General features: G+C 45.3%; 1 protein-coding gene across 2 annotated transcripts; it reads right to left on the reverse strand.

Moving 5' to 3' along the window:
- Positions 1-347: 347 nt before the first annotated feature.
- On the reverse strand, positions 348-3,758 carry LOC125510082 (ribosomal RNA processing protein 36 homolog). Of its 2 annotated transcripts, none has more exons than XM_048675177.1 (9): positions 3,529-3,758; positions 3,245-3,444; positions 3,079-3,145; positions 2,328-2,380; positions 2,017-2,071; positions 1,844-1,918; positions 992-1,109; positions 865-911; positions 348-774 (listed from the first exon to the last, which is right to left on the reverse strand). In XM_048675177.1, exons 1-9 carry the CDS (start codon positions 3,646-3,648, stop codon positions 673-675), a joined length of 837 nt encoding a protein of 278 aa, XP_048531134.1. In that variant the 5' UTR covers positions 3,649-3,758; the 3' UTR covers positions 348-672. The 2 variants fall into 2 exon arrangements, with proteins under 2 accessions (XP_048531134.1, XP_048531133.1); XM_048675176.1 differs by having other exon boundaries at positions 3,245-3,447; positions 3,529-3,738.
- Between the last annotated feature and the right edge of the window lie 7,937 nt (positions 3,759-11,695).

Below are 11,695 nucleotides of genomic sequence, written 5' to 3' on the forward strand. Positions count from 1 at the left end.
CGGTAGTCTGATATAGCAACGTCCATCTATGCAGCGCATTTCCAACCAGACCAAATCTAGCACAGTAGCTAGCCTGAATGATTAAGCAGCTTCTAGTTACCATCTCAATTGTCCGTCAGCTTGATCCATATTGGCCGGACGGATTCATTATGATCAGAAGGTAATGGGAGTTCAGCCAACTGTTGCTAGTCAGCATATCATCATGATATAAAATGAGTTGAGTTCTCCCATAGATAAAGTTATCTGTATCCATGTGTTGGGCAATCTGCAACGGGGCGTCGTGGCGGCAATTATCACTGCCAAAGTGTTTGACAGTTGGTGCTTCCAGCTGTATGTCATCAATCAAGGAAACTAACAAAAGGAATATATTGTTCAGTTGCAACAAGCAAGTGTACTTTACTCCTTGATTACACAGAAAGACTGGCATCAATTGAAGCAGTAGATGAAACAAAATATTATCTCCATGGTTTGGGTTTACAATTGCTTGTTGCTGCCAGCAACCAGAGCTCAACAATAAATATATGGTCCATGGGTTAGCTTCAACTCGCGGTTGCTGATAAATATCTGGGACACTAGGGCAACAACAGGATAGTAGAGAGCGCTGCTACAACAACTCTGTGAGCAGAGGATAGGCTAGCCAGAATCACCCGAAAAGCGGCTGTAGGGGCATTGTTATGCACCACCCCCATCCCTTCGGTATGGCATGAAGCGATGATCTTTGGATGCATTCTTCTTGCGTCGCTTCTCCATAAAGGAATCAAGCTTTCCCGTCTCCTGTAAATGGTCAGCGTAAATTGAAGTTTAAGGCCAGGGATGCTCATAAGTGTGGAAAATTAGCAGTCAATTGAACCCTGGGTGCCTTACCTTGAGCTCATTGTACTTGTCCATCAACTTCCTTTCACGAATTTCAGCTGGTCAAGAAACAAAAGAAAAATCTTTAGATATGTAGATAGACGTGTGAGAGAGGAGGGAAGGGGAGTGGGGAACAAACATTTCTTCAGATAATATGGTCGTTTTCCGGCCTTTGCTGCTTCCCTCTCTTTCTTAATATGTCCACGCAGAATTTCTGATTCAACGTTCTTCTGAGGATTAGACCTCAACTGCTTATCCTGCAGAATAAGAACATGTTCCATCAACCAACCAACAAAGACCTGATAACTTGCTCAATACGAGGAACCCAGTTCTGAAACCATCAAACAACTTATATTTGTTCTAAAAAATACAAGTGTAACAGTCAAATAAGATTAAAGAAGCATCTCCTACTGTATGCCCTCTAGCATAATATCAAATTGCAGCAACCATGTGTTATTGGATAAATACATCTAGTTTTGTACTCCCTCTGTCCCGAATTAGTTGTCTTAGATTTGTCTAGATACAGATGTATCTAGACATGTTTTAGTGTTAGGTAAATCCATATCTAGACAAATCTAAGACAACTAATTTGGGACGGAGGTAATACTATTTCTGATAATACAATGCCCATGCCTCATCTCCGACTGGAAACGTCCGAATTTGATATGTGCTCATCCTTCGTGAGTTTGTGTATAAAATATAAATAGTTGACATGTGACAGCTTGAAAAATAAATCTAAATCACGCACATAGCGTGCCATGTCTACTTAGTTGCTGTTATGTTTCACAAAGAGGCTGAAGTTCAATGTCGTCAAATATTAAAAAGTTCAAATACAATTCTGTACATATTTTTATGATAATAGCACTCAGCAGAATGACCTACCTAGATATTTGAAAGATTCAATGCCAAGCACAACAAAATAACATTAATAGCAAAACATGTCAAAACCTATTACAAAATGTCAACTTGTGAGCAAGTATAAAATACTTACAATCCAGGTGATTTGATTCTTCGCTTCTTCAATGGCATTAGGATCCTTCAATTTCTTAATCGACTTTTGGAGTTTCTGGAGAGGCACATTAAGACAGTGCAGGATACACATTTAATTTTTTTCAAAATAATGATCCATGAGATGGGATTGCACAGGCAGAGGCATAAAAATACCTCTTTTTCTGCAGGCAGATCATGATCGAATAAGAAATTGTATCTTTTCCTGAACCTGAATGCCAACAAATTAGAACAAACTGTCAAACACGGTACAGTCAAAAACGGTATCTAAACTACTTAATGCAGATTGAGAAACCACAGAGGATTTAAGAGACATGAGAATGGAAATGAATGAAAGTTTGCCCACCTTATTTTGGCAGGATTAAAATAGAACATGTTTATCTAAAGGGCACACAATCATGTGTTTAGAAATGGTACAAGACAAATAATGTCATGCAATGGATGATACAAGTATGTTAAACTCTTACCCTTCTTTATCAACAGCTCCATATACAGGTTCAAATCTTGGATCCCTTACAACCTACAGAAAAGTAATGCAGTAAATACAACGAGATATATTACATGGTACAGTCACTGTCTCACTAAAGATCAAGGTATACTACAGTTACACCCAACAGTGCAGTGTGTAAATAAACATCCTCAAGATAAGCACAATATGATAGGGAAAGTTTGCGTATTGAATCACTTTCAGTATGGTTAAACTAGATTTAAAACCCAAGCAAATCAACAAAAAATGAAAATAGATTAAGATACCTAACGACAGATTTAAAGTAGTTTTTGTCTAGATTATTATTATTATTGATCTAAAGAACATTTAGTTGGATTAAGCAACAGGGAAGGAACCCTGTGGAACATGATTCCATTTTCCAACAATGTACCAGAGGGTCAAACAACAAAACTGGGACAGAAGTCAAGTCGAACAAAAGTAAACCTCGCTGCACATAATGTCAATCGATTCACGGAAACTTAAATCAGCATTCTCAAGCTATTTAATTGAGGAGAATAGCGTATGTAACTGAAGCAGCAAGACATGCCCAATGTCAATATGTGACAATAACATGGACAGACTGAACTCACAAAGGCTCTAATTGAACTATGGGTGTTCTTATCCTATACTTGTGCACTACGAATATACCAAATACTACCAATCCAATAGAATCAAACTCTATCCCACCCGGCAACACGCTAAATATAAACTGAATGTCACAAGCAACTGACCTTCTTGGGAACCTGAATCACCTCCCTGAGTCTAGGCGGCCGCACATTCGTGCTAATCTCCATGGGCCTGTTGAAAACCACATGAACACATCAGCACAAGCATTCATTCAATTCCCCAAATTGGCTAATAATCCTAACCAGGAACTGGCACGGCGTGGAACCGGACCTCTTCCTGCTCTCCCTGCGAGCCTTCTTCTGGGCCGCGGCGGCAGCAGAAACACCCCGCGCCGCGAGCGACCCGTCAGCACGCGCGCGCTGCAGCTCGCCGAAGGGCACGTCGGCGAGCACGCGCTCCAGCTTCCGCTCCCGCTCCGCTAACTGGTCGTTCTCCGACTCCGACTCCGACCCCGACGACGAGGAGACATCCTGCTGCGGATCAAACGCACCGCCGGTGAGGGTTCCGCGGATCCGCGCGGCGGTTAAGGAAAACGCGAGGGCTTGGGCTTTTACCTCCTCGTCGACCGATTCCTCGGAGTCTGAGACGGGCTCGTCTTCGGGGTCGCGCTTGCTGGAAGTCGAGGCCGCGGCGGAGGTGGGAGCGGTCCCGCGGTGGCTGCTGCGGCCTTTCATGGAGGCGGCCGGCGTGGCTTCGGCGGCGGCGGCAGGTCTCAGTGTTCGTCTAACGTGTTTTAGGGTCTGGCCGGAACACGAGTACCCGTCCAAGCAGCCCAAATATTGTTGTTGGGTTTCACGCTTCACGCGCCACTGCAACCCAAATATTGCTATATGGGCCGGCGCATGTAGGCTTTCCCACTGGTTTTCCATGGGGTGGTTTTCCTCTGGTTTTTTAGATGGTTTTTGTCTAGGTTTTTTCGTTTTTCGTTTACTTCTTAAAATTTTAAATTGTATGAATTTTTATTTTATTTCCTCATGGATTTTTTTGTAAAACAGAAAAAAATCAATTATGTGAACATTATCAAACCGCGAACTTTTTCCAAATTTGCAAGCAATTTCTAAATCGGTATTTTCCCCCCAATTTGTGAACATTTTAAAAATCCGCAAATATTTTTTAAAAATTCGGGAACTTCCTAAATGCTTCGAATATTTTTAAAACAATTCAAATTTATGGGTTTTTTTAATTCATGAAGTTATTTTCAAATTCATGAACTTTATAAAAATTTGTGCACTTTTTCCCAATTCATGATTTTTTTCAAATCTCGTGAAATTTTTCCAAATTCATGAACATTTCTCAAATTCATAATCTTTATTCAAATCCGTGATTCCCTTTAAAGAAAATCGTGGGTTATTTAAACGGGGCAACAATCAATAATTAACGATGAATTGTCAAAGACAAAGGTCAAGACCAAGTAGCCACATGCGTGACGGCTAAGACGCTAATGGGTGCCAAAGGCGTTGTAAATGAGGTCTCGGGTTTCACCTGATCCATTTGTGTATGCTACATTACTACTGCTAAAAAAATCCGACAACATGTTCCGCATAGCGTCATGCGCCTGCTAGGAGGGATGAAAAGGTGAAAAGGACACATCATGCTCCTTCTCCCGGTAGTACTACCGCGCCCCACTCAGCTGCAAGGACACATCATCATTTGCCTTCTGGAGGCAGCAGACCTTCCCTTTGTGCTCCCGAGCAAGGAGGTCTGCTGATCGAGCTTCTTCTTCAGAGTCTGGAGCTCGTTACCAAGGACACTTTGCCGCTCTTTGCTCTCTTATAGTTTGCCGCAAAGGGTGAGACATCCCTCCTAATCCTTTAGCAGGGAGGTCTCGAGCTCATGCTTTGCAACCACCAAGCTACCCAGCTCGCCCTTGGTAATGCGCATGGCCTCCTCCGCTTCTGTGGGCGCCTTTGTGGCCTCATCCAGGTCATGACGAATTGCGTTGGCCTGCTTGGGGGCTATAAGGAAAGGACAACAGATTTAGGAACAAGAACCCCAATTACCTGAGACATGCATAAAAGTGCAAGAATTAGGATAACAGTTACAAATGGCGCCATCACGAACATGTTGCAATCCCTAGGCATCTTGATGTTGGCCATCAAGTTGCTTCTGCAGGGCAGCAACCTGAGCAGCAAGGGTGCGGTTCTCCTCGACAAGAGCCTTCATCATCAACAAAGCACTCATGCCAAGACAAACAATCCCATAAAGCCAAGATGATTCAAAGGACCCAAGCATGACTTCATATATTATGCCATACTCAGGCCCAGAATCTCACGCGTCACGCGGTCTATGCGACTGCGCCCGAGTCTATGGAATTCTTGGATTAGTTCGACTCCATCATATTCGAGCGCACCGACCACCCGACCCATGTCTCTCATCTAGGGAACTTCGCCCCGATTGTAGATTTGATCGTCGACTGCTTCCGCCTCCTGATGTCTACCACACAACTTGTTCTTGTAAACTCATGTTGGGCCTCCACGCGCAAAGTTTTGTAGGACACTAGCAAATTCCCCTCAAGTGGATGAACTAAGTTTTATTAATCCATGGAAGGCGTATGATGAAGATGGTGTTGGAAATATGCCCTAGAGGCAATAATAAAAGCATTATTATTATATTTCTTTGTTCATGATAATTGTCTTTATTCATGCTATAACTGTATTATCCGGAAATCGTAAATACACGTGTGAATACATAGACCATAATATGTCCCTAGTAAGCCTCTAGTTGACTAGCTCGTTGATCAACAGATAGTCATGGTTTCCTGGCTATGGACATTGGATGTCATTGATAATGGGATCACATCATTAGGAGAATGATGTGATGGACAAGACCTAATCCTAAGCATAGCACAAGATCGTGTAGTTCGTTTGCTAGAGCTTTTCCAATGTCAAGTATCTTTACCTTTGACCATGAGATCGTGTAACTCCCGGATACCGTAAGAGTGCTTTGGGTGTATCAAACGTCACAACGTAACTGGGTGACTATAAAGGTGCACTACGGGTATCTCCGAAAGTGTCTGTTGGGTTGACACGGATCGAGACTGGGATTTGTCACTCTGGATAACGGAGAGGTATCACTAGGCCCACTCGGTAATGCATCATCATTATGAGCTCAAGGTGACCAAGTGGTTGATCACGGGATCATGCATTACGGTACGAGTAAAGTGACTTGCCGGTAACGAGATTGAACAAGGTATTGGGATACCGACGATCGAGTCTCGGGCAAGTAACATACCGATTGACAAAGGGAATTGTATACGGGGTTGATTAATCCTCGACATCGTGGTTCATCCGATGAGATCATCGTGGAGCATGTGGGAGCCATCATGGGTATCCAGATCCCGCTGTTGGTTATTGACCGGAGAGTCGTCTCGGTCATGTCTGCTTGTCTCCCGAACCCGTAGGGTCTACACACTTAAGGTTCGGTGACGCTAGGGTTATGAAGATATGTGTATGCAGTAACCCGAATGTTGTTCGGAGTCCCGGATGAGATCCCGGACGTCACGAGGAGTTCCGGAATAGTCCGGAGGTAAAGAATTATATATAGGAAGTGCTGTTTCGGCCATCGGGACAAGTTTCGGGGTTATCGGTATTGTACCGGGACCACCGGAGAGGTCCCGGGGGCCCACCGGGTGGGGCCACCTATCCCGGAGGGCCCCATGGGCTGAAATAGGAGGGAACCCAGCCCATAGTGGGCTGGGGCGCCACCCCCTATAGGCCCATGCGCCTAGGGTTTCCACCAAGGAAGAGTCCAAGTGGTGGAAGGCACCCCTAGGTGCCTTGGGGGGGAGGGAAACCTCCCCTTGGCAGCCGCACCTAGGAGATTGGATCTCCTAGGCTGCGCACCACCCCCCCTTGGCCCTCCTGTATATAGTTGAGGAGAGGGAGGACTTCATACCTCAGCCTTTGGTGCTTCCCTCTCTCCCCGTTACGTCTCTCTCTCGTAGTATAGGCTAAGCCCTGCTACTGTGACGCCCTGCATCCACCACCACACCGTCGTGCTGCTGGATCTTCATCAACCTCTCCTTCCCCCTTGCTGGATCAAGAAAGGAGGAGACGTCATCCGTTCCGTACGTGTGTTGAACGCGGAGGCACCGTCCGTTCGGTGCTTGATCATCGGTGATTTGAATCACGTCGTGTTCGACTACATCATCCCCGTTCTTTGAACGCTTCCGCTCGCGATCTACAAGGTACGTAGATGCATCCGATCACTCGTTGCTAGATGAACTCCTAGATGGATCTTGGTGAAACCGTAGGAAAATTTTTGTTTTCTACAACGTTCCCCAACAGATGGTCACTCTCAAACAACCTTGCAACCAAATAACAAAAAGTCTCGTGTGTCGCCAACACAACAAATACAATATTAAATTGTATAGGTGGACTAGTTTGGCGAAGAGATGGTAGTACAAGTGTAGTAATGATAGTAGATATTGATTTTTGTAATAGGAGCAATAAAAACAGCAAGGTAGCAATTAACAAAACAGAGCACAAACAATATTGCAATGCTTGAAAATGAGGCCTAGGGTCTGTACTTTTGCTAGTGCAATCTCTCAACAATGCTAATATAATTGAATCATATAACCACCCTCAACGTACCATGAAGAATCACCCCAAAGTTTTTATCTAGCGGAGAAAATAAGAAGAAATTGTTTGTAGGGTACGAAAACACCTCAAAGTTATCCTTTCTGATCCAAGAGTTCGTACTAAAATAACACCAAGTTATCCTTTCCGGTCAATCTATTTAAGAGTTCATACTAAAATAACACCATATGATACACATCAACCAACTCTAATGTCATTAGATACTCCAATGTCACCGCGATTATCCGTGAGTTGATTATACCATATGCTTCAAACAATTTTAGATTCATAATACTCAACCAACACAAAGAATCTCAAAGAGTGCCCCAAGATTTCTACCGGAGAAACAAAGACGAGAACGTGCATCAACCCTATGCATAGATTGCCCCAATGTCACCTCGGGAATGCGTGAGTTGAGTGTCAAAACACACATATGATACCCCATTGTCACCACGGGTATTCATAATAAGACATACATCAAGTGTTCTCAAATCTATAAAAGTATTCAATCCGATAAGAACAAAATTTTAAAGGGAAACTCAATTCATTACAACAAGATAGAGAGGGGAAAACAACATATGATCCAACTATATTAACAAAGCTCATGATACATCAAGATCATGTCAAATTAAGAACACGAGAGAGAGAGAGAGAGAGATGGGAGATTAAACACATAGCTACTGGTACAAACCCTCAGCCCCGAGGGTGGACTACTCCCTCCTCATCGTGGTGGCGGCCGGAATGATGAAGATGGCCACCAGTGATGATTTCCCCTCCGGCAGGGTGCTGGAACGGGGTCTAGATTGGTTTTTCGTGGCTATAGAGACTTGCGGCGGCCGAACTTCTGATTTAGGGTCATTTCTGGGGGTTCCTGTATTTATAGGATTTTTTGCGTGTGTCTCACGCTAAGATGGGCCTCGAGGTGACCACAACCCATCAGGACGAGCCAGACCCCCCTGGCGCGCCCTGGTGTCTTGTGGGGCCCTCGTGGCTCTTCTGGCCCTCCCACAAAGTTTCCAGTGCCTCTTTTCTTCCAACAAAATCATAAAAAAAATCGCTGCATTTGGAGAATTTTGATTTCTGCACAAAAAACAACACCACAGTAGTTTTGCTGAAAACAGCGTCAGTCCGGGTTATTTCCATTCAAATCATACCAAAACCATATAAAATTGTTGTAAACATGGCATGAATACTTTATAAATTATAGATATGTTGGAGACGCATCACCTCCCCCGGGTTCTCATGGACGGGGGCAGCGGGGTTAACACGATCTTCCCCGACACATCGGCGAAGATGAGAATCTCCATGTCCCCGTCTGAACCCATCATCCACCTGCTTCCACAGGTTCGTGTTGGGCAGAAAGGCACAAACCCTCAGACAAATCGAGGCGGCGGTGATCTTCGGAGACGAAGAAAACTTCCGCTCAGAAGCATCGTGCTTCGAGATCGCGTCGTTCCCTACAGGCTAAAACAACATCCCCATCCCTTCTTCTTTGCATCTGTGTCTAGCTTACGTGCCGTGGCGAGTTCGTGGACAAACGAGGCCCATGAAGAATCACCACGCGAGGTAGATCATCCAGGAAGGTGGTAGACTAGCTCCTTTTATAGGAGGAATAATCACAACCTCAATCATACCCTTTATTGTTCTTAAAATCTGAACCGTTTTATTTAATTGCTTACAATCATCAACTCCAACCACACTATTCGCTAATTATTATAACTAGGAAGGCTAGTGAGTCTGACAATCTCACTATCTAAGTTAAGAACTAAGAAGAAGTTCTCTAATTGTGTGCATTGGGTGATAATTGCATGTAGTCATGGGATCCATCAGATTGATATATAGGTTTTCAACAGAGTAAAATACTTACCGTATGCTGCAAAACCTTGCTCTTCAGGGCTCACAAACTTCTATAGAGGAAAGCATAAACAATAGTGTCTATGCTGTCTCGGGTCCTTTGGACCTGGGCGTGCACTTCGTGTGTCTTCGTGTTGCGGACCACGTAATGTTCTTCTTCTTCCTGCTACTTGTGGTGGTGGACTGGTGGTCTTGCGGGCAACCAACAGCTTCAACGACGGAAGACTGGCCCTTGGGTATCGGGGATTCTGGGTGATGTTGCCCCGCCCATTGTTTGCCTCTCTGAAAACATGGTTTTGATTTCCTTGTGTTTTCTGACATGTCTTGCATTGTTGAAGGTTTTTAATATAAATCAAGAGCTTCATTCGCAAAAGAAAAAAGATACCGTTGAGTGATCTGAATCCTAGTCGTTCTTGTTTAAGCGTCATCACCACGCAGAAATCTCCCCCGGCGTCGTTTTGCTGACCTCCGACCGAAAAAGATTTGACGATAACCGGCCATCAGAAAGCGAGATTCGACCGAAGAAGAAGTTGAGCAGTTGCTCTCCTCACGACGCACACCGCCGAGACTCTATCTTGTCGATACACGGCACGCACGTCGCGGCGACGACGACAGTCGCACCAGACACATCCCTGCGCCCGAGCGATTCCAACCAAGGGCCAAGTTGCCGTGCTTGCTGCTACCGACGGGCCAACTGAAGAGACTGATGGCACCAGCAAACGGCTAATCACCCGGCTGTTTCCTTCTGCCTCCCCAGAAACCTCCATTTGCTCCGTACTTCTGTTGAAGATGTCGCGTCGGACAGCTGAAAACTACTCGACGATACGTGCAGTGGCACACACTGACACTACTACACTGCGTCTGCATCAGAGTGGCGGCAGCGGCAGCGGCAGCTGGCCAGGTCCATCCAATCCAGCACGGCTTAATCGGCTTGTCCGAACGATCCTGGGCGGCTAAATGGAGGCCGGCTTGAATGCCAACCTGCAAGACCTCAGTTAATGCTGACAGCCTGTTTATGGGCGTTTGATGGCCTCCTTTAAGTGCGGAGACAAGTCGTGTGCTTGCCAACAGATTAACAATGACAGGCGATTAAGCCCGTCAAGTACTCTGCCCGTCATCCGTGCATCTTTTTCGTGTGCCTCTCTAGGTTTGCTCAAGCTTGCAAGCATGTGTATACTTGTATACTTGTCGACAAGGGTTTGCAGCGTGGTGCTATTCAATTCTAGCTACTAGCTAGTGGTGTTTTATTTCTTTGATCGTCTAGGGCACATCTATGTGTGCCTAATTGTTGCACATCTAAGTGACTCAATCGAATTTAAAGAAAAAGAAAAAAAGACAAAAAAAAATGCTTGCACGAATCTTAACGTAAGATTAATGATATAGGACTTAAATGTGCAATACTTAGAGCACATGTAGATATGCTTTAGCAAAACTGTATTTCTTTTCTTATTTTAATAATTAAGCGTGTTGGTACACGGCTGAAGCTTGTTCGTTAGCTCTCATGGTTTCTTGGCTGATGCAGCATGATCAAGCGCCATGCAAAAGATGTTGGAAATATTAGCACTTTTCCGATTAGACTTATTCATGAGTTAACAGTAAGCATGGCACAAAAGGTATGTATCTCATAGCGATAGCTAAGCATACTAGCACGTGCGGAACATAGAATCGAACCTTCTATGAGCAGCACATATACGGCTAGCATAAGTACGAGTAAACGAGGGATGAACAAATCATACCCTCCGGTTGGCCAGGCCAACGCGGCGGCTGCAGCAGCAACTTCGGCGTCGTCCGTGGCCTTCTTCTTAGCGGCGGCGTCGTCCGCCATGGTGTCGATGCAGAGGAAGTAGTGGAAGCAGAAGCGAACAGAGTTGGGGACAGATCGGGAGCAGTCGCGTCGAGACGCTCCCCAAAAACCTTATTGCCGTTCTCCCGGGCAGGATATCGAACGACAGGGTTCCGGAGGCACCTGCTCTCCCGACCAGCCGTGCACGCGGTCGTCGGGATGGGATCGCCGGAGGCAGCACAGAGTGAGGAACAGTAGATGACGGCTAGGTCACACGAGAGGGAGCGAGTGAACCGAACTAGGTTACTTCACTGGTCAGAGCCTTCTTATATAGTCCGTAAGGAAGAAAGTCGTGGGCCTTGACGAGGCCCACGACCAAGTCGGCCCACTCCCGGCAAGGGAGTCGTTGTTCCCGATAAGGTAGCACTCCCGGCAAGGGAGTCGACGAATCCCGGCAACATAAGTCAGCCCACCGTCCAACGTCTTGGACAGTGACCCACATTTTAG

The sequence above is a fragment of the Triticum urartu genome, chromosome 5 (assembly GCF_003073215.2).
Source record: "Triticum urartu cultivar G1812 chromosome 5, Tu2.1, whole genome shotgun sequence".
Lineage (NCBI taxonomy): Eukaryota > Viridiplantae > Streptophyta > Magnoliopsida > Poales > Poaceae > Triticum > Triticum urartu.

Excerpts from the sequence above, each read along its gene's own strand:
- LOC125510082 (XM_048675176.1), bottom strand. The coding sequence starts at position 3,648 with ATGAAAGGCCGCAGCAGCCACCGCGGGACCGCTCCCACCTCCGCCGCG. Across the intron at positions 3,146-3,244 it reads CGCAGGGAGAGCAGGAAGAG|GCCCATGGAGATTAGCACGA; the intron begins GTCCGGTTCCAC and ends GGTTTTCAACAG. Across the intron at positions 2,072-2,327 it reads GGAGCTGTTGATAAAGAAGG|GTTCAGGAAAAGATACAATT; the intron begins GTAAGAGTTTAA and ends GTTGGCATTCAG.